Raw genomic sequence first — 23,971 nt, 5'->3', positions numbered from 1 at the left:
TGCTGGTTTAATCCCCGGCCACCGGTGAGGGTCCCACATGGCGTGACAGACCTCTCCTGCCATGCCCACTGCTCCCCTCAGCAGTGTATTTCGTCACTCTGCCTGTTCTGTTCCCCGCTGTGGCTCTGGTAAATTCTCTCACCCTCCCGCGCTTCTGACTGTACCCAGTGTTTATATAAATAAATAAATACATCTTTAAAAAAAAAAAAAGAGGTAGAGATGACATAATATAAATAAATAAATAAATGAGACAAATTTTTATTTACCAAAATGTAATCTTTATTTTGCATAGTAAAAAGTTATGTGTGTTACTAATTTGGGAGGAAAATACTTTTAAATTTACTTGAGCATTGACTTAACTGAAGGAGTGGTTTATATATTTTGCAGTACAAATGATTGTCATTTGTTAATTTTTTGTTTTCTTAATAGTGTGTGTCTGACATACCTCCATGTAGCAGGTTGTATTGTGTGCCTGTTAAAGATTTGTGGAGGTTGTTCTTAGAAGTCTTAAATCTGAATTCTTAAAATCTAAATATATAGAATTCTTCAGCAGTACCAATTTACTGTACCCTGCTTAAGTCTTAAGTACTATCAAATTCTAATGTAAAGCCAAGTTAGCATATGTATATCTATGGTTGCCTAAATGACTATATCATCTATCTGTTCCATATGTGAAGAACTACGGTGATTCTTCTAAACAGTGTTGAACAGATTTGTTTTATCTAATCCTCCCCTTTCCCTAACTTTGTTTTTCTCCTTTCCATCATGCACTCTCTGCTTTAGTTCTTTCTCATTATCACATTTTTATGTGTGTAGTTGTTATGCTCCTAACCTGAAAGATTTTCCTCCTATTTTTGGAAAGTCTTTCCTAATTATTGGTAATCTTTTTTTTTAACCTGATCTCTGAAACTTAAAATCCTCACTTTACAAGTTACTTAATTTTTATAATATCAAAAACCCGTATAGATCATTAATTTATTAGTAATAAATCATATATGAGTTCATCATAAGCAGTAGTAGTTTATACTTTTATATGTTATTTTAAACAGAATATTTAAAACAGCTTTAGTTCTTCCTCATTTGTGTCAAGGTACATGTGATTTTTCTCCAATCCTTGATATTGTTAAACCTTGGTTTTATAATTTAGGAAATAATTTCTTTGCAGGTGACTTCCTATTTCATATAGTACAAGGTTACAAGAAGTTAATAATATGGAGAAGTTGAAGACCTCTAAGGCAACTATTAGTATTTTCATAGCTTATTCTTGGAACTGCTGCTTATAGAGAGGAAGAGATCTGTAGTTTTTCCTGGGTTAATCTTTACATAAGCAGGGCAGATTAATCTCTTAGCATTAGTTAGTACTTAAAATTCTTTTCAACTGTAAATTCATGTCTCCTATGAGAGATTGTCCTATTGTTTTTCCATTGTTCTCTATTTCTTCCTGGGAGCCTACACATGGACATCCTCCCTTTTTTCTTCTTATTTTTTTATTTTGCATAGAAGAACTGGGATAAAGGCTAGAGGTACAGGGGAGCGGGGTGAGTGGATTTGCCAGAGACAGATTAGGGAGCAGACCAGGTGTATTTTACTGAAATACACTGCTAAGGGGCCTAAGGAGAGCAGCGGGTGAGACAGGAGACGTCTGCCACGCTGTATGTGGATTAGCTCCCTGGCTGGGATCGGACTCAGGCCAAAGAGGTGATAGCACTGAGACTTAATCCTGAGGCCACCAGGGAGGCCGTGGACATAGGCCCTGGACATCCTCATTCTAAGGCGTTTCCAAGACTGCTGAAAGAGTCAATACAGCATTTCCTAATGTAATCCATCTTTAACTCAGATAAAAGAGAACCTTTTTGCGCCAACATGAAAAGTTATACAAACACTGACCAATTTTGCCATGTCCCTTTATTTTGTTTTTCTTATTAATATTGACATCTGCCTTTTAAAAGGTAGGGGCTAGGGCCTCCCCGGTGGCGCAGCGGTTGAGCGCTGGGTTGCGAAGCTGCCCGCGGCCTCGGCGGCGCCGGTTCGATCCCCGGCTGCTCCCCGGCCACCGGAGGAGGATCCCACATGGTGCGCAGATCTCTCCTGCCACCCGCTGCTCCCCTCAGCAGTGTACTTCAGTCCTTCTGCCTGCTCTGCTCCCCACTCTGGCTCTGGTGAATTCTCTCACCTTCCCGCGCTTCTGACTGTACCCAGTGCATGTATAAACAAAACAAACAAACAAATATAATAAATTAATAAATAAAAACATGCCTCTATTAAAAAAAAATAAATAAATAAAAAAATAAAAGGTAGGGGCTAAGGAATGTTTTGCATCCACAGCTTTATCTTTCCCTAGGTACTGTTGCCATTAACCATATTTGCACAAAGGTCCAGCACCTTATCAGGACCTCGGAATGATTTCAAGGAAACGATAAAAACTACATTTCTGTTCAACTCCAGTCTGAAGCTAGAGGTTTGGAGAAAGGACAAGACACATAATGTAAAACCAATTTTTGGAGGACCTCAAGAGTAGTTTTTCAGTCCTTGTACAACCTAGCCTTCAAATCAGCTTTTAATCGGGCCTCCCTGTGGTGCAGGGGTTAAAGTCTCAGCACTGTCGACCTATCTGCAGCCACTGCATGAGTTCAATTCCCAGCCAGGGAGTTAACCCACGGTAGACCTCTCCTGTCTTGCCTACCCCTCCCCTAAACAGTGTATATCAATAGGTCCATCTGCCCTGTTCCTGACTTAGTTTCTGATGAATCCTCTTAGCCCCTGCACCTCTGGCCTACACCCCAGTTCTTGTATGCATAAATAAATAAAATAAAATCTTTTTTAAAAAACATACCAGCCTGTAATCTTTTCAACCTTACTATTAAGTAAGATGATTTTTTCCCCCTCAAAATAAAATAGAAAAGTAAAAAGGTAGGAGAAAGGGTAGTCTCCTATCCTGTGGAAGGGGTATAATATTGCATATGTGTTTGAGGAAAAGAGAAATGTTTATATCCCCTGATCATTTGATGGTATTATAATTTAATGCCTTTTCTCAAATCTAGTAGGAAAAACCGAAGGCTTACTTTAAAAATCTTAAATTCACAGACTGAAGTTCTAACTCCTACTCCCCCCAAATCTGTAAGTCTTCATCCAATAAGAACTCAAGATACTATTTTAGAAGTTTGATGTCTCTGAATTTTCTGGATCCTCCACTGGGTAGGTGACAAAGCTAGAGATATTCCTTAATGCTCAGGTGATGACATAGCCACATGAATTGTAATCTCGTTTGTTTACAGTGACAAAAGGGAAAAAAGAAATTGGAGTTGAGAGTACAAAGTACAAGTTCCTGTCTTGAACTTTGAGTATTAATCATATAGAAGTCAAGTTTGGGACAGAATGAGGTATAGGTAGGTAAAGATCTAGTTTGATTTCTTTGGTTACAGAAATGCCTCACTACAGCATTGGAGATAGCCATCTTAACCACAATCAGATTAATGCAAAAGGGAAGTGTTCTTTTAGCTTTCCACATATCTTTCTGGACATTAAGGTAATGTAGGTGTTACAGATGGGGTTTGTGGTAAGACTTGAGAAGTATAAAATTAATATCTAATAGGAAACTTAACTGTTAGCAAAGAGAGTGAACACTTGTCAGTTAAATTTTTTGATATTAGCATAATCTTGATACAAAAACCTGATGAGAAGTAGAAAGAAAACAAAGGCCATTATCAATTATGACCATAAAGTCTACTAATATATGAAAAATTAAACATCATCAAATTAGGGTTAATGTAGGAAAGCCATGTTGATTTTATGGAATTCATGCCATTAAAATTCTTAGAAAGCTAGAAAAGAAGGAAACTGCCTTCATCTCTAAAGAACATGCATAAAAATTTATAGGAAAATAAAATTTTTTTTATACTGGTATTTCACCATGAAGACCAGGAGGTTATTTGGCAATGTGCTGGAGTCACAGCCAGTGTAATAAAGCAAGAAAAAGTAAAGAGAGAATTAAGAATTTGCAATGTTGTTTTATACTGAAGCAGTACACAAAAATACGTTGCATTTCTATACATCAGCAAAGAATTAGAAAATGGGATTTTAAAAGATATAAAGATTTTAAAATGGGATTTTTAATATAGATATAGATATATTCCTGCCTTTTACAGGAATACAGAATGAAAGACTTCAGTTCTTCCAAATTAATTTCTAGATTCAGTGCCACTAATCAACATTCCAATAGAGTATCACTTATTTTCAATGAAGTGTCAAACTTTAATCCAAATGATAAATCCCCCTGGGGATGCTACCTTTGAGAGTGGTTTGATGGTCCATTTCAGGGTCATATTATAAAATAGAAATTTGACACTGTTGAAGCACATTTATCCAAAGACTTCCTAGAATATTTCCATTTGAAGACCACTGAAATATATCACTTTATTTTGGGTAGCAAGTAAAATTTACTTTTTAAAAAAAGAAAAGTCTTCAAAATATTAAGGTGAAGAGAACAAAGCTGTGAATTTTATAATGTCATTCCAGGTTTTACCTGATGGCCAATATCCTCTGACATTATCACATTCTGAGTTCTAGCCCACCTTTCTTTGTTCATCCCTTAGATTTTTCTATATGAAGTAAACGTCTTTTAGCTATATATTTTTTCTTTCTCCATTGGACTCATGCTCTCTCTCTCCATGTTCACACAATAGCAAAATATTTCCCACACACTAATCTAATTCAGTGACCAAAAAACATGGACTTTGAGCGTAAACTTCTAAATATGTGTCCTGGCTTCACTGTTTACTAGCATTGTAATCTTGGGGGACTTAAGTTTCACTTGTCTCCTCACTTGTAGAATTCCTGAAAAATACTTCCAGTGAAGTGTTACTGGAACAAAGAGTTGAATCTGGACCATGTTTGTTTAATATTTGTTAAAACATCTTCTTGTTCCTTTGAGGATGTGACTAAAACTCACTTGTTTGCTCCAAAAGCAGAGATAGGTGGGTATACATGTGAGAGAGACATTGACACTTGAGACTGGGTCTCAAAAAAGTTACCCTATCCCCAGAAATTCTCTTTATTTTAGTAGTTGAGTTTCATATTTTCTGCCTGTCAGTCCTCCTATTCAGAGTAGAAATCTTCTTGGTAAATAGATTTCAGATGAAAGAAATTCAGCTTATTTATTTGCTTATAAATATGAACAATGAAGAAACAGTCAAATAGCATGCAAATCCAAGATGGAAAAATAGAAGGAATATGTATAAGCAAATAAGATATTCTAAGAGAGGTTTAAGAGGCTGTTGCACCCATAAAACAAAGACAATTTTAGTAATAAAATTGATTTACACTCAGGAATACTATTGATCTTTAATTAAAATTAGAAGAAATTCCCTAGAATTTCTGGTGCTGAGAAATGGGAGAAAGGAGAGAAGTTTTATAGTGGATAGGCCTACTATTCCTAAATAGGAATTCTGGTAGGATGGAGAAGGCCAGAAGTAAATAAAGTAGTAGTTGAAGAAAAATTATCTGAGTTAAAATCTTGGCACTTTTGATCAGAAGAGTTTGTTAATACATAAAAAAGAATGGCTGAAAAAGAAAAAGATTTGTCTAGTCTCATGAAATTTCAGAGCTAAGGACAAAGGAAAGTCTCATAATTTGGGGTTTGGGATGAAATGGGAATCACTTTTAAGAAACAAAAATCAGATTGGTATTAGACATCAACCTTGGGTCCTAGAATATGTGAAATGATTTTAATTTTGAGGGAAATCCTTAAAAGCCTATAGTTCTGAAGCAATCTTAGTTGACCGTAGATGTGAAGATCTATTTAGAAATAGATCTTCACTATTTAGAAATTTCTGAAAGGATGCATAAAAATGTAGATTACTTCCTCAGACTTTCGGGGAGGAAGCGGGGCAATTTGTATTCCATCAAATGAATTATAGTTAAGCCAAGCCACAACAGAAAAATCCACAAAAATGTGAGATTAGGAAACAAGATAAGTATGTGACATAAAAAAATCCTAGGGAGACAAATCACTGGTTTAGGACATAATTGCTTAGATTAAAACAGCGCCTTGAATTCTAACAATGTCTTCAAAAACAAGATGAATTCTGTTGCACAAAATATAAGAATCAGAAGGTGGACTATGTTAGATATAGAAAAGCTCACAAATTTTCTGAAAATTTCAAAAGCAGAAAATCGATAAAATATAAGGGGCTCTTTTGAAAGTCCAAATATGAATCAAATGGATAAATAGTACTAATTCTCTAGATTTTATCACACCACTTAGATGGCAGTGAATAATATAAGTACTTTTTATTATTCCATTTTTAAATTAAAAAATCAACTTGTAAAGCAAACTGGAAATAATAAAAATTTAGTGTGAAATAATCACATAGCCAAAATAATGGTACGTCTTTATATGAGGAAGTCAGAAAAACTTCCTAAAGTGAGATGGAAGAAGAAATGGAGATTCAAATATAACATCTAACATCATAAAAATAACCAAAAAACCTAAAAATAATAAATTCAGAGTCAACAGAGAAGAAAATAAGTTCTCCAGATCTTTCATAATGAAGGTACATTATGGAAAAATAGTGTAAATATATGAGTAAATAGTAAATACTGAAACTAAATGACCCAAAATTACAATTTCTTGGTTGAGCCAAGTTTGGGTTTAGATTATGGAAAGATTAAAACTTTATAGAATTCTTACATGTACATGGTAAAGAAGCTAAATGATTCTACAAAGTTTGTTATGAGAATTGGCAAGCCCAGACTCCACCCCCAGTTCATTCTTTGAGATACCTCTTTCCCCGGAGATGTATCTTTTAATAGATTCCTTTGAAGAATTCCTTTTGTATTTATCTCTCGCCCTTTAGATAACAGTGTCATATTGCTACTTTTTACACTTACAGAAGAGAATATACCTCACCCTGTTACAGGGCACAGAGAGGGGCACCCCAAGCCCCGCAAACCTGTCTGCTCTAAATAGGTACTGCCATCCGCCGCATCAACACAAAACATGTGAGGCTTTAATGAAAAAGAACTTAAATGCAATTAGTAAACAATACAGGAAAGGCAAAGAATACAGCTTCTAAATCAAGCACCCAAAGTTACCCATCCCCTCATGGATAAAAGTCCACCCTACCACTGTTACACAAATCCTTCCTGTTCCCCCAACTTCCCCTTGTGACCTCCCATTTCAGTACTCTTTGGATCTCCCTTTCAGATTAGTCTAATTTCTCAGATAATGTTCTTCTAATGTCAACCCATACTCTTACCAGTTGGGGAGAGAATTTAGGAAACTGAAATCATGTAACTTTTAACCACTCTTATTTTAGCCTGGTAGGTAGGGAGACTTATTTTACTTTTGTAACTTCCCATGTGGTTTGAAATTTTTTAATCTGTGTCTTGTAGTACTTTTATAATTACAATGTTATTTTTAAATATTTTATCAAATCTTAATTTATGTAACTTGTTTAGTAATTATTTGGCTATATTAGTAGTTGAATCACCATTTATATTTATCTTTTTTGACTCTGGCTCCAGTATATTTTATAGCAGTTTCAGTTGCCTGAGAGCAAAAGCTTTATGGCTCTGTAGTTTTTTGTTGTTGTTTTGAGGTGGTGTTGTTGTTTTTTACCTTATTAAAACAGCTTATTTTCTACTTGGTAAGGAGAGACTGATTTGATACTTGTTCATATGCAACCTTGACCATAAATAGTTCTATAATCATTTTTATAAATCTTAGGAAAAATTAAAAGTGGTATACTGAAATGAGCCCTCATTTTGAAAAAGATTATCATTTATAATCATCAATAATCCTCAAAATTTATAACTACTTTGATTATATTATACTGTGCTGTAGATCAGTATTCTGTGGTGTGGAATTTGTTAAGTATTCACTTAAAATAAACATGTTTTATATTTTATAACCGACAAGTATGTTTTGGAAAGTCTTTGAATGGAGGTGCCAAAAACTGATGATTAAGGGGGGAAAACATGTATCTGTTAACGTTGTAGCTTATTCTCAGTGGTTTGACATTGAAAATTAAGCTAATTCAATCACCAAAAGCTTTATGAGAATCTGGCATTGGCATATGCAAAACTCAACAACCTGTCTTACTACTTAATCAGAAAGACTTGATTCAGTTGTTAGGGCATTGCTTAAGTTGATGATCAGGATTGCAAGTGTTTGAAATAATATTGTATGGGCTATGTTCACAAGTCAGTTGACTAACAGAATTTATGTTTATAGTTTCTTCCGGTTTACTTGTGTCTCTAGCTTACCAGGTATCTTTCAAAGATGCAAATCCCTTTGATAGTTCAAAACCATCCATTAAAATGTGTAGATTGATAGCCTGATAGACTTCCACTGCTCATTTTTAATAAAATATAGAACTGGGCTGGATGTTGTAATGTTTTTGTCAAGATACAGTCTTCTAAAATGGTATTATGTAGGTGATCTCATTTAGTTTCATGTGGCTTACAGTATTCGATAGGAGTATCTATTAAAAATTATCTGTATAGGGCCTCCCCGGTGGCGCAGCGGTTGAGCGCTGGGTTGCGAAGCTGCCCGCGGCCTCTGCGGCGCCGGTTCGATCCCCAGCTGCTCCCCGGCCACCGGAGGAGGGTCCCACATGGCCCGCAGACCTCTCCTGCCGCCCGCTGCTCCCCTCAGCAGTGTACTTCTCCATCAGTCTTCCTGTTCTGTTCCCTGCTCTGGCTCTGGTGAATTCTCTCACCCTCCCGCGCTTCTGACTCTACCCAGTGCTTGTATAAACAAAACAAACAAACAAATAAAAAAAATAAAAAAAAAAAACAAGCCTCTATAAAAATTATCTGTATATACTTTAAAGGAAAGTCAGGAAGGAATAAGTTCCAATCTTTGAAGCTGGTATGGGCATGAAGCATGTTAGCTCTTGTTCTGGATTGCCTGGATTTGAAAGATTCTGGTTGAGCACTGCCAAGTAGTATTCTATACTGATGGGAATGTTCAGTTTGTACTATGCAATTTGATAGCCACTAGTCTATCTGACTAGTTCTTAAATGAGAAACTGAATCTTTAATTTTAATTAATTTATATTAAATAGCTATGTGTAGTAAATGGCTCCTGTGTTAGTGCAGTAAGTATTAAAAAAAAATAAGGGAAAATGAAATCATATCATGTGTCCCACATGATTCCTGTGTGAGACTTCTGATCCAAGTAAGTTTGCTTGTCATAAATAGGCTCTTCAACCTTAAAATCCATCTTCTAGGGCCTCCCTGGTGGCACAGGAGTTAAAGACAGCACTGTCAAGCTGCTGGCAGCCACTGCAGCATGAGTTTGATCCCCAGCCAGGGAGCTGACCCACATGGTGCAACAGACCTCTCCTGTCTCACCTACTGCTCCCCTCAGCAGTGTATTTCAGTAGATCTGCCTGTTTGGTTTCCTGCTCTCTCCGGTGTATCCTCTCACCCCCATCTCCCCCCCTCGACCTCTGGCCTGTACCCCAGTTCTTGTATGCATAAATAAATCTTTTTTAAAAACCCATCTTCTATAATAGGTCATAGATCCAGTCTCCCCACTGCTTAACTTTTTTTTTTACTTAGGGGAGAAAACTGCATAACTAATGCTAAGATTGAGACTAGTTTGATGTCACTAATAGATGCTTTCCATCATCACCTCAACTTTTTTTGAGTGTTTGAATCCAGCTCTTTTCATCAGTGGAAAAAGAATCTTTTTGACATTCATTGCCCAGTAAGTTTTTATTTAACAAACTCCTCTAAACTTGTTTTAAACTTGCAGTTATGAAGGCATCTGTTCAATTTACCAATAAAGCTCACGTTTCCTAGTGACTCATTGATCCAGTACTCCCTAAATGTCTCTAGAATCTTAAAAGAATTTAAAAATATAACTACTTAAAAAGTAACTGACAATATTCTTTTTCAAAGAAGAAAAAAGATTTGCCACAATTTTCAATTTGAAATATAAAATATAGGGTTCTTCTAAAAAAATTTTCTAAGTGTTTGAGTCCATTCTCTTACAGCACAGTATATGTGGTCTGTGTCTTCAATCAAAGTTGCATTTTTCCAGTTGTCACCTAATGAAGTTCTATGATCTCACAGTGGCATATGCCCTTGTTGCTGATTGTGGTCTCACAGGTAGTGGAGTGTGCCCTTGTTCGTATAATGATTTAAGAGAAGAAGAAAATACAACCTATCTCAGAGAAACGAGTTGCATACACTGTGTTTCAACATAAAGCAAATGAGAGAAAATGTGTTAAAACTGCATCATACTAAATACCTAGGGTATTTTTTTTTTTTTAAGATTTATTTATTTATGTGTACAAGAATGGGTACAGGCCAGAGGTTGCTGGGGAGGGGAGGGTGAGAGGATTCACCAGAGACAGAGTAGGGAACAGAACAGGCAGACTGACTGAAATACACTGCTGAGGAGAGCAGTGGGTGAGACAGAGATCTGCTGCACCGTGTGGGTAGCTAGCTCCCTAGCTGGCCAGGGATGGAACTCTGCGATAGATTGGAATAGCTTTGCAGTGCTGTGCTTAACTCCTTGCACCACCAGGGAGGCCTTAAACACCTAGTTTTTAAATTTCACTAGCTTCAATTTTGATCACTGTAAGTATCAATATTTCCATGTTAATTTAAAAAATAAATTATGTTGCTAATCTTTTCTAAAGTGAATGTTGAGCTTCTCTATACTTTGTTCTATGCTTTGTAATGCATGTGGTTCTCTAAAGAGATCATAACTCTCCTGTTTACAGTTGCCACCTTACTTTTGTAAATAGTGCTACAAATTACATATTCTTAAAGTGGCAGTGCCTAACTTACTTGGTCCCCTTAAGGATTCTAAAGTGAACTTCACTCTACTTGCTTTGGTATTGATAGAACCCTGAGCTACTGAGCTGTTAAATAATTGACAGCCTTTGTATAGTAGTATTATGTCTATTGACTGTGGATCAGTCTAGTGGAATCTATTGGACTCATGGTCCCCTTACACAGCTGATCTAAAATCTGATTTTTTTTTCCTACTTTTTCATACTTGAGTATCTTCTTAACCATCTTTTATGACTTTGGCCCATTCTCATCTTTGCCAGTAATTGCTATTAATAGTCAAATATTCACCTCATTTGTTCATTTATGATGTTAGAGCCTGCTATATCTCTTTTTTTCTTGTTTCTTCTGTCAGTTTATTTTAAAAAAACAGGCTTTAATTTTTATAACCTAAGTAAGCATCAGAAGTAGGGTTTTTTTAATGGTTGCAAACATAACCATCTTTATGTTTTGTGGAGTCTTCGAGTTTTCAATTATTTCTCAATATTTTACAATTATTTCTTCTTTGGAATGCTCAGTGACTTGTTAATAACTTAGAAAATAATTTTGGGTAGTGTTATTGTTTTTCTGAATCATTGGAACTTCCAGAAGCTTGATTGCTATGTAGATGGGCCCATGACTAACTGGAAGTACTTAACAGATTTTCTAGGTGACATAAGTTCTGACATTCTATAGAACATAACATGTATTATTAGTTCTCCAGATTCATCCATGGTTGAAGCCAAATTCAAATCAGTACATCTTGGACTTTAGAATCTAGTGCTGTGTGTAATTTTAGAATGGAATTCTTAGCATGAAAGTATATCAAAACTTAAGTGGTTTGTCATATATTGCCTATATTTTAAATTGGGTAAGACTTTCACATCCACATATACATTTTTTTTTAATGATTTATTTATTTATACATACAAGCACTGGGTACAGTCAGAAGCGTGGGAGGGTGAGACAATTCACCAGAGCAGGGAGCAGAACAGGCAGACTGACAAAGTACACTCCTGAAGGGAGCAGCGGGTGCGGCAGGAGAGATCCGCGTGCCATGTGGGACCCTCACCCGGCAGCCGGGGATTGAACCAGCTCTGCAGTGTCTGCGGGCAGCTTTGCAACCCAGCGCTCAACTGCTGCGTCACCAGGGAGGCCCCACATATACACTATTTAGAGCACAGTTTTCAAAATATCACACATTTTTAAAACACTTCTTTAAAAAATGGCATTTTAGTGTTTATCTAAACTGACCTTAAAAGATTTTTGAGTACTAGTTTATTCATCAAAACAAAATCTTGGGCCTCCCCGGTGGCGCAGCGGTTGAGCGCTGGGTTGCGAAGCTGCCCGCGGCCTCGGCGGCGCCGGTTCGATCCCCGGCTGCTCCCCGGCCACCGGAGGAGGATCCCACATGGTGCGCAGACCTCTCCTGCCACCCGCTGCTCCCCTCAGCAGTGTACTTCAGTCCTTCTGCCTGCTCTGCTCCCCACTCTGGCTCTGGTGAATTCTCTCACCCTCCCGCGCTTCTGACTGTACCCAGTGCATGTATAAACAAAACAAACAAACAAATATAATAAATAAATAAATAAATAAAAACATGCCTCTATAAAAAAAAAAAATCTTGACCCCTAAAAGAATTAGCTTTCCTTTATAGACAATAGTAATGAATCTATCTGCATTACCAAGAAACTATTCCAAGAGATTGAAGGGAGTTTTTTGTTCATTTGTTTGTTTTCTTAGCAAATTGTAATGACATCAGGAATTGACAGGAGTCATTTCAGTAATTTATTCTGTTAAAGGAAGGAGGTACAGTAGTAGATGATTCTATTTAGGGACATTTTTTAATGCTAGTTTTCCTGTTTTGCTGAGAAAGGATTCATGTGGTCATCTTTTTTCCTTTGTCATTGAACAGGAAAAAGTTACCAGGTGAAGCAGGTTCTTAAATTATTATTTCATACAATTTTAGGAAATACCTTCTGCTATAAGTGAAGTAACTGTAAGAGTTCCCTGCCAAAAGGAAACCCTTCGTATTCACAATGGGCCATCTGTTTAACATTGAGTTGACCTTTCATTTTGTTCTGGAAGGGGCAAGATTTCCTCCACCCTGATACACTGTCCTTTTCTGTACTTCATAACACCTATGCCCACCCCCAACTTAGGTTATAGGTTTTTATTTGACTGCTTAGATTTTGCCGCCTACAAGAAACCTAAGTAATAAGCACAACAAAACAACTATATTCTTAGTGTGTGGTTGATAAGCTTTTTACTTCTTTTGTGGGTATTGCTTAGGTGCAGAGAGTGAGTAAATCTTAATTATTTATTGATTCTTTCATCCAAAAGTGTTAGAAACTTAGTGTCAGGTACTGAGCTCGGCACTAGAAATCTAGTGGTGAGCAAGTAGGGTGATTCTTGCCCACTAGAACTTCTGATGTAGTTCATAGCACATCATCATTGTTAATCTGTGAGCATAGGCCCTGCTCTTTTAATTTTTTTTTTCCTTAAGTCTTCATTCCCCATTCCTTCTCCATAAGCATCCACTCATATATACATGTCATTAGTATTTGTCTTTGGAGATATACATTTGTGTATGTTTCGATCTGTGTATGCCTTACTGTTTTTCACCCAGTGCTTTATTTTTAAGTCCTAACGGTCAAAGTCCCTGCTTCTAACTTTGCTTATCTTCATCCAACACTTTTCCTTTAGATTGAATGTTGCTTTCTATTCTCTGATACAAGTAACACTGCAGTGAGCACCCTTTGTTTATGTTATGTTAGAGCCTGTGCAGCTGTTTCTTTAGAATACTTAACCAAAAGTGAGATTCTAGACCATAAGTAAACAATGGATTACCAGAGCATTCACACAAGTCTTCCTATTTTAAAAACTCCTTTCTCTCCAGTACTTGACATAACTCACTTTTCTAATTTCTAGTTTTGAAGTGATATTTCTTGCATTTCTCTGATAGTTGGTAAGATTGAGCCTTGTTTTTGCCTTCTATAAATTGCCTATTCATACTTTTTGCTAATTTATTCTCTTGAGTTACGTGGGTTTGTGTGTGTGTGTGTGTTTAATCTTTGTACATTTTTTCTTTTTGCAGAGGTTCTTTTTATTTTAGATATTAACCTTCTGACTGTTTTCATTGTATAAAAATCCTTCGGTGTTTTTTTTTTTAAAGATTTATTTATGCATACACGAACTGGAGTACAGGCCAGAGGTGTGTTGGGGGGGTGAGAGGATTCACCAGAGACAGAGTGGGGAACAGAACAGGGGGATCGACTGAAATACACTGCTGAGGGGAGCAGCGGGCGAGACAGGAGAGGTCTGCTGCGCCATGTGGGTCACCTCCCTGGGATCAAACTTGTGCTGCAGTGGCTGCAGATAGCTTCATAATGCTGCATCTTAACCCCTTGCACGACCAGGGAGACCCCAGAAAGCCTTTATTTGAATGAAAGCTAAGTAAATTTAGCAGTGCTTTATTTTTTGTGGATTTCTTTTTAGTTGTACTGATTTTGGTTTTAAGATCTATAATCTAGGGCCTCCCCGGTGACGCAACGGTTGAGCGTTGGGTTGCAAAGCTGCCTGCAGCCTCTGCGGCGCCGGTTCGATCCCCGGCTGCTCCCCGGCCACCGGAGGAGGGTCCCACATGGCGTGCAGACCTCTCCTGCCGCCCGCTGCTCCCCTCAGCAGTGTACTTCGGTCCTTCTGCCTGCTCTGCTCCCCGCTCTGGCTCTGGTGAATTCTCTCACCCTCCCGCGCTTCTGACTGTACCCAGTGCATGTATAAACAAACAAACAAACAAACAAACAAATAAATAAAACATGCCTCTATAAAAAAAAATAAATAAATAAAATAAAATGTAAAAAAAAAAAAAAGATCTATAATCTATTTAGAGTTTGTATTCTGTATACTGAAAGGTAGGGTAGGGACCAACTGCTTTTCCCCAATGTGGTAAGTTTTCCAGACACAGTGTGCTAAAAAAAAAGATTATTAAAAAATCCCTCCCTTCCTGCTGCTTTGAGAGATCAGCTATGTAATAGATCTGTTTATAATCCCTCTCTTCTTTGTTTCTATGCTGCCAGCACCAGTCAGTCTTTATTACTTTGGTGCAGTATAATCTGTCTTAATACCTGAAAGGGAAAATTCCCAGGTACCTACCAAATACATACATAACCTTTGCTTTTTGTGAAGTTACCTTTGCTTTCCATAGACCTTTTTTGGTAGCAGCTTTATTAAGCTGTATTTCACTTACAGTACAATCCACACATTTAAAATGCACAATTCAGTGGTTTTTAATATAATAACAGAATTGTCTAATTACCACCCAAATCAATTTTAGAGAACTTAGCTTTTTTTTTCTCCAAGATTTATCCACATTGTTACATGCACCAGTAGTACTTCATTCCATTTTTGTGACTGAATTCCATTGTATGCACAATGCTGCATTTTGTTTATCATCCATCAATTATTGGACATGTCGGTTGTTTGCTATTATGAATATTGATGTTGTGAACATTCATAAAGTTTTTTTTTTTTTTGTATGAACATATATTTTTGTTTCTCTTGGGTATATACTTAGGAATAGAATTGCCTGGCCTAATAGGAGCTCTATACATAAGTTTTTGAGGAAGTGCCAAACTAGTTTCTAACTAGTTTTGTAATTTTACTTCCCACCAGCAGTGTATGGAGTGTATGAATTTCTTCATATCCCTGGCAACCCATGTTATCATCTGGCTTTTTTATTACAGCCATTGGAGTAGGTATGAAGTGGTATTACTATTGTTTTAATTTGTATACCCCAATGTCTAATAAATAGCATTGGGCATCTTTTCATGTGCTCCTTACATCTGTCTCTGGAGAAATGTCTGTACTGATCACCTTTGTCAGTTTTTGTTTTTTGGATTGTTGGAGTATAAGAATACATGATTTGCAAATATTTGGATACATGATTTGCAAATATTTTCTCCACTTCAATGGGTTGTTTTTTCATTATCTTGATGATATCCTTTGACCTGCAAGTTCTTAATTTTACTGTATTACAATCTGTTTTTTCTAAGACTTTTACAGTATAGAACTTACATTTTGTCTTTGATTTTTTTAATTGACATATGATGTGACATTAGGGGTATAATTTGTGTGTGAATATCAAACTGTCTAGCACCATACACTAAAAAGATTATTATTTTCTGTGTGAATTGCTGTGGCACTCTAAGTGATCGTATGATGTGTGAACTTTGTCTCCATGTATCTATTGAAAAAGCTAAGTGATTTTTCTCCTTTAGTCCATTAATATGGTGAAGTACTTGGGTTTAACATTGAAAATTTGTCATTCTGGGCCTCCCCGGTGGCGCAGCGGTAGAGCGCTGGGTTGCGAAGCTGCCCGCGGCCTCTGCGGCGCCGGTTCAATCCCCGGCTGCTCCCCGGCCACCGGAGGAGGGTCCCACATGGCGCGCAGACCTCTCCTGCCGCCCACTGCTCCCCTCAGCAGTGTACTTCGGTCCTTCTGCCTGCTCTGCTCCCCGCTCTGGCTCTGGTGAATTCTCTCACCCTCCCGCGCTTCTGACTGTACCCAGTGCATGTATAAACAAAACAAACAAACAAGCAAACAAATAAATAAAGAAAAACATGCCTCTATTAAAAAAAAAAAAAAAAAAGAAAATTTGTCATTCTTATCTACGTCAATCTTGTCATTTTGTATTTTATGTGTACTCTTAGAAATTTTGAGTTTGTCTTTTCTCTCTCTCGTTTTTTTAATGAAACCTCTATAATGTTGAAATTGATATTTCTATCCCTCCTAAATTTTCTCTTTTATTTTCTATCTCATCTCTACCATCCCCCACCCCCAAAAGAGTCAGTATTTGGGATTATTCAACCAGACCTTCTAGCTCACTAACATATTGTCCAGCTATTATGGATTTTTATACTCAACTTATCAGTTTAATTCTTTATTTCTAATACTGATTTTTTTAATGCCAGAATTTCCTGTAATATTTTTCTTTGTGACACTTTTTTTTTTTTTTTTGAAAGATTTATTTATGCATACAAGAGCTAGAGTACAGGCCAGAGATGAGGGGGTGAGAGGATTCACCAGAGACAGAGTGGGGAAAAGAACAGGCAGATTGACCAAAGTACACTGTTGAGGGGAGCATTGGGCAAGTCAGGAGAGGTGTGCTGCGCCATGTGGGTTGCACCTTGGCTGGCCAGGGATCGAACTCCTGCCGAAGAGGCTGCAGATTGCTTCATAGTGCGGTGCTTAACCCCTGTGCCACCAGGGAGGCCCTCTTTATGACACTTTTTTAAATGCTTGCTTTTGTGTGTTCTCTTACCCTCTCTCTCACTCTCTCAGATGTTTATTATTATAACATAATTTAAATTCTTATTTCATGGGTCCACAGGTTCTGCTCTAAATTACTAATTTTTTTGTTTCTGCCTTGTGTGGCTTTTGTATACTACAAGATGTCCATCATTTTCCTCCTAGGCTTAGTCACAGCCTTTTCACAGTTTCGTTACCAAGAAATAGCTAGTAAACCTTTTTTTTTTTTTTTTTTCGGTTTAGCTATTACATAAAACAAATTAGACAGTATCACCTAAATTTAACAAGATTTTTCCATGATTTTTAAATGTTTATCAAGAATAAAATGCCTTTTTTTAAAAAAAATTTATTTATGCATACAAGAACTGGGGTGTAAGCCAAAGGTACGTTGGATCTGAGCATTCACCAGAGAGTAGGAGCAGAACAGGCAGATGTACTGAAATACACTGCTGCAGGGAGCAGCAGGACAGTGGCTGGCTATAGCGTCAAAGCACTGGCTTTAGCCCCTGTGCTGCCAGGGAGGCCCCAAGAATAAAACGCTTTTTCATTGAGTAATTTTCTCAGCTTTGAGCATAATAAAATTAGGCTTATTTAACTGTTTTACTTATACTGTTTATTGTGAAAATTTTGCATCTGCATGAAAAAAGGGAATAACTTAACTGGGTTCATGGCCATCAAGGTGGGAATAATTTCTTCTACCACCATTGAGAAGGGCAGGTTGTCTTTTCATTAGTCTAGATTCTGACACTGCAGCTTTTCTCCTGTCTACTTCTCTCCTTTGGGTTCATCCCAAGAAGCATCCCTGCAGCATTATGTGTTCAGTCAGCCAGATTTATTTCAAAATTACTTTATTATAGTGTGTAGAAGTCTTCATGTTTATAAGAGGCAAATTACAGGGACCATGGTCTAGGCATATACAGCTTACTTATTAATCAAGCTTTTAATAGGCTGTTGTAGGTCAGCAGTTGATGGCATGTAAGGTAATCAGGGTCGAGAAATAACCATAGACAACAGATAGCATTGATGTATTTTACCTTTACCTCATCTTTTTCCAGCTTGTCTCCTCCTCTGGAATTGACCCTTTGAACTCCCTTCCTGCCATCTTTTTCACCAGGTCATTTATTCCCCTAAGCAGTATAGTACATTTGTAGCAACATTCTGTAGTGGGCATCACTAATTTATCACACATTCTTTGCCTGCCAATCCCAGCTCTCTCAGAAACTTCTCAGTACCATACTCCAGGAAGCCAATTAGAGTTACTATTCGAGATGACTCCTTGTTGTCATTTCGGTTTTATGTGACTCTTGTTCAAATCATACTAAAACTTTTAACTTATTCAGGCTATATTTGTTTTGAGGACTAAAAAGAAATAAAGGATCCTCCCCGGTGGCGCAGCGGTTGAGTGCCTCTGCAGCGCGGGTTTGATCCCCGGCCACCACCAGGCGAGGGTCCCACATGGCCTGCAGACCTCTCCTGCCACGTCCTCTGCTCCCCTCAGCAGTGTATTTTGTCAGTCTGCCTGCTCTGCTCTCCCCTCTGGCTCTGGTGAATTCTCTCACCCTCCTGCGCTTCTGACTGTACCCAGTGCTTGTATAAATAAATAAATAAATAGATAAATCTTTAAAGATAGATAGATAGATAGATAGATAGATAGATAGATAGATAGATAGATAGATAGATAGATGATAGATAGATAGATAGATAGATAGAAAGAAATAAAGGTAGAATAGCAAATAACGAAGCTATATCCCGTGCCTCTCTGGTGGCGCAGGCTATTGAGCGCTGCAATGTGAAGCTGTCTGCAGCCTCTGCAGTGCTGGTTTGATCCCGGCGGGCTGGCGAGAATCCCACATGGCAAAGCAGACCTCTCCTGTCTTGCCTGCTGCTCCCCTCAGCAGTGTATTTCATAAGTCTGCCTGTTCTGTTCCCCGCTCTGTCTCTGGTGAATCCTCTCACCCTCCCGCGTATTTGGTCTGTATCCCGGTTCTTGTATAAAAATAAATAAATCTTAAAAAAAGAAAAAGAAGAAGGTATTTCCCAATATCCAAAAGACACTTTTCTGTTCTTTCCCTTACTCATCTTTTAGTATTTATGTCACTCCAACACTTGCTTCTCTATCTGTGCAGTTTCAGCTTATTCTACCTATTAGTTTACACTAGAAAAGTAATGCATTTTTCATTTTGATTTAAAAATTTGGGTGTTTTTCCCCCTATTTTTGTAGTTAGAAATTTTGAAGGAAATTAGGTGCCATCACTAATGGGCTATTTTTCCACTTAATACTCCTAATTAACAAAGGATATTTTATTCTCAAAACAAAAGTAGAAAAAAAATGAGGTACCCCTAGTCTCTGGAAAGGTGCTTGTTTTGAATGCTTCCATCTAGAGACTAAGCAATAGTCTACTTCTGCTAAAAGAGGGTGGAATGTGAGAAAGGTTAAGATGAAGAAAATGCTGCTAGAGAAAAAAAGTATTACTTTATTTTAGTTCCTGAATTAATATGAGCTGGATACTTTTAAAATATTAATGTAAAAAACATAGGAGAATGTGGACTAATCTTGAGTGTGCCTATGATTTGACCATTACTTTATTGTATGTCTTAACTACATCATTATGTTTTGTTCTTCACAACCACTCTGTTGTTCACTGTTGCCTTTGGCCTCCTTTGCTTATGAAAAAAAGGAGGTTCAAAAAGATTGTTCTCTCTGACTTCAGACATTAAGCTCATATAAATATTTAAGAAATTATGCATTTTGCAGATTTTACCTCTTTCCATAATTACTTTACATTATATATAATCTTTTAAATGTGTGCAATAATTACATACATATAATTTATCTTTAATAGATTATTTGGGCCACTGGCACTATGGCTAAAATATTAGGCTTCTGAAACAAATAGTGTTCTGGGCTCCTGAGGCAGTGCAGCCCATTCAGTAATGGGGGACAAACTGAACTTGATGTCAAATCCTGGCTCTACCACCTCACTTTTTTTTTTAATTACATGTTTTAGAATATTTATTGCAGCATTATTTATTTTTTAAAAGATTTATTTATTTACGCACACAAGAGCTGGGGTACAGGCCAGAGATGCGGGGAGTGAGAGGATTCACCAGAGACACAGTGGGGAACAGAACAGGCAGGCTGATGAAATACACGGCTGAGGGGAGCAGTCCGCTTGCCATGTGGGTTTCTCTCTGGCTGGCCAGGGATCAAACTCGAGTGGAAGCTGCGGATTGCTTCACAGCGCGGTGCTTAACCCCTTGCCCACCAGGGAGGCCCACTACCACCTCACATTGTGCAAATTTCTTTTCTCAGACGTAACAGGGTTCCAAGAATTAAACATTGTAATAGGCATAGGATACTTAGCACAGTGCCCGATAACATCATATTAAATCCCAAACTTTTCCATGAGAATTTTCTTTCATTTACTCAGAAATTACAGGCTACATTAAAGATATTACATACCTCCTAGTTGTTTTCATGGCAAATATTACCTCTACTTAGTACTGTTATGTTTCGCTTAAATATTATGAGATTTAATCACTACTACTTGAAACATACCATAGAATATTGAAATATGCTTCCTGGTCAGAACTGAAGTTTTTTCTTTTGAGACCTAAAGTCTGTGTGGGACGCTTGAAATAATAATAGTGGACACTGACCATCTGTAGGATTTACCACTGTCTTTGTTTTAATCTTTTGTTCTGTGAGACTGCAGAATCCATATTCAGTGATTAAAATATTTACTCTATCCCTTTTTCTTTTTCAGAAAATGAATAACCTTTCTTTTAGTGAGCTATGCTGTCTGTTCTGCTGTCCACCTTGCCCAGGGAAAATTGCTTCAAAATTAGCATTTTTGCCACCTGATCCAACCTACACGCTGATGTGTGATGAAAGTGGAAGCCGCTGGACTTTACACCTGTCAGAACGAGCAGACTGGCAATACTCTTCTAGAGAAAAAGATGCTATTGAGTGTTTCATGACTAGAACCAGTAAAGGCAACAGAATTGCCTGCATGTTTGTGCGTTGCTCACCCAATGCCAAATACACTTTACTTTTCTCACATGGAAATGCTGTTGATCTTGGTCAGATGAGCAGCTTTTACATAGGACTGGGATCACGGATTAATTGTAATATATTCTCATATGATTATTCTGGATATGGTGCAAGTTCTGGGAAACCAACAGAGAAGAACCTCTATGCGGACATAGAAGCTGCTTGGCTTGCTCTTAGAACAAGGTAAATTGTGACTGGATATTGTTTAGTACGTGTATGGTAGTTAATTAATATGGTCTTGTATAAGAATAGGATAAAAGCTGTTTTAACATATCATGAATTACTAAATACAGATTATTTATCAATATGTATCGATGAAGAGAAACTTTTAGATTGTAATTTCAAATTTCGTAAAATACCAAGAAACCTTTTTTAAGACAATTCACATTTGTGTGCATTAGTGTATATGTGGTTTTCTTAAAAATTTTAACCAATAACAACTTTTATAAACTTTCTTAGACGAGTGTGATATAAAAATCTTTATTTGAAGCTGACACATTTCAGGGAGATGAGAGGAACTGATTTAGCTAATAATCATTCATTTGATCTGTCATTAACAGTATAAGAGGCTGGATTGTTTTTTGTTTAAATCCCAAGCCAGAGTTTGCATTATTTTATATCATTATCTCCTATATGGTGTGACTTAAGATACCACATTGGAACTATTTTTAAGTGTTCATTCCGTATAAGTAAGATTTTACTTTGCATTCTGGACTCAATTTGGAAAGATGAAGTGAGAAAAACCAGGGATGTTAATGTCATTTAAGTAAATTCTCTTTCTGTGTCAGTTATTCCTTGAATACAACATAATACATTTAGGGTATTAGAAATTGCTTTAGTCACCAAAATAATTTTTTCTAGTCACCAAAATAATTTTATCTTTTCTTAAAAACTGCAGTTTTATAGATTCAAGTATATTTTCTCATCAGACAGTGTGTAGTAGTTACCTTAGTACTGCAAGTTAGTTATTATGCTATATATTGGTAAACTGCCTGACTTCAGAGTATTTTAGAATAAATCTACAGTACATAAAGAAAACTCACTGTTCTTAATCTAATGTTTAAATATTAATGGTTTCAGTTAGTTAAGGAGAACTTTTGTTAGTGAGTGTAACCTTTTTTTAGAACCACAATAGGTAATTTAAACTATGCTCTCTGATATAAAATCTGCTTAAGGTATAGTGTTATCAGTCCTCTCAGACCATCAAACAAACAAAATGAGTGCCTTTTTAGAGTTAGCTAGCTGATATAGTACAATAAATGTAAGGAAAGTATGATACTTTAAGATATCTAGTCTTAATTGATTCTTTTAAACAAATTTGATGACCATGGTGAATGTGGATCAAAGGCAAGAGTAGATAAATTCCTAAATAGTTCCACATACGGTTTTTTTTGTTTTTTTTTTTTAAGATTTATTTATTTATACAAGCACTGGGTATAGTCAGAAGCGCGGGAGGGTGAGAGAACTCACCATAGCCAGAGCAGGGAACAGAACAGGCAGACTGACAAAGAAATACACTGCTGAGGGGAGCAGCGGGCATGGCAGGAGAGGTCTGCACGCCATGTGGGACCCTCACCGGTGGCCGGGGATCGAACCAGCGCTGCAGAGGCTGAGGGGCAGCTTCGCAAACCAGCGCTCAACCGCTGCGCCACCAGGGGAGGCCCCACATCCTGTTTTTAGCATAGAATTTCAGGCTATATTTTCTCTCAGTGTTGAACCCTAAATATGTTTGGAACAGTTTACTACAATATAAGTAGTCTTAGGAAATCAAACTTTCTTGACCTGTTTCCTCATGTTTAATGAAAAAGTTGAGTTACATGATTTCTAAGAGTTGGAGTCTTTCCAGTTACATTACATAATTCTGTCATCCAATAAAATGTGTACTGTTAAAATTCATGCTTTTCATATTTTTCACTTAAAGAAAAAGTTAAGACTTACATAACCATGAAGGGAGAAATGAACTTAAACATTATTGGAATGATCCCGTTGCCAGGATATTTGAATATCTATAATAAGCAAAATTTCTGAACTTCTTATGGGTCAACAAAAAATAAGAAACTTATGTTTACTATGCATCCTTCCCTCACAGTCTTTAAGCTCATTATTTATGTGCTGTAATGGAAAAAGTACTAGACTAGGAGTCAGCATGCCTGGGGTTCTAATTATAGGTTTGTCACAAACTTACACTGACTTTGAACATCTGTTCAGTAAGCAGCTGGACTAGATTAGAATGCTTTCTAAAGTCCTTTCTAACTCATACTATTCTGAAATTCTATTACTGCTTTGATTCCTCTTCTGCTAAGTTGGCAGCTGCCTCTGCTACTCTGGAGCCTTGCCATTTGCTAGCCTTAGCCCAAAACCCTAATTCATTCCTGTGAAGCATGTGCTAATAGGTCTATTATAAAGAAAAACTTTCTGTGTTTACTGATATTTGAGTATTTTATTTTTATTTATTTACACATACAAGAGCTAGGGTGTAGGCCAGAGGTGTTGGGGGATGAGAGGATTCACCAAAGACAGAGTGGGCCGCAAAACAGGCAGATCTACTGAAATACACTGCTCAGGGGAGTAGTGGGCGAGGCAGGAGAGGTCTGCTGCGCCATGTGGGTAGCTCCCTGACCAGGGATCAAACTCTTTCTGCAATGGCTGCCTATATATAGCTTCATAGTGCTGTGACTTAACCCCTTGTGCCACCAGGGAGGACTACTGATATTTTAAAGGCAGTCTATTACTTGAATAAATGGAACCCAGTCTTTGGGGTATAGCCTAAGATTTGTGTAGTACTGATTGGAATAAAACTTTGGGGAGGAAAGAGGAGAATG

The 23,971-nt window shown here is 37.2% G+C and overlaps 1 protein-coding gene across 1 annotated transcript in view; it reads left to right on the top strand.

Annotated features, from left to right (window-relative positions):
* The window catches only part of ABHD17B (abhydrolase domain containing 17B, depalmitoylase), a 41,657-nt gene that overhangs the window by 12,278 nt on the left and 5,408 nt on the right, over positions 1–23,971 (top strand). The window contains exon 2 of the mRNA XM_037491710.2: positions 20,863–21,332. Within this exon, the coding sequence (XP_037347607.1) occupies positions 20,866–21,332 (467 nt within the window). The 5' untranslated portion in view covers positions 20,863–20,865. The remainder of the gene's footprint in view (positions 1–20,862; positions 21,333–23,971) is intronic.

Source organism: Talpa occidentalis, unplaced genomic scaffold, assembly GCF_014898055.3.
Source record: "Talpa occidentalis isolate TD23 unplaced genomic scaffold, MPIMG_talOcc4v2.1 talOcc4.7, whole genome shotgun sequence".
Classification (NCBI taxonomy): domain Eukaryota; kingdom Metazoa; phylum Chordata; class Mammalia; order Eulipotyphla; family Talpidae; genus Talpa; species Talpa occidentalis.
Note: the sequence above shows the minus strand (reverse complement) of the source record. Positions and strands in the feature narration are given on the sequence as shown.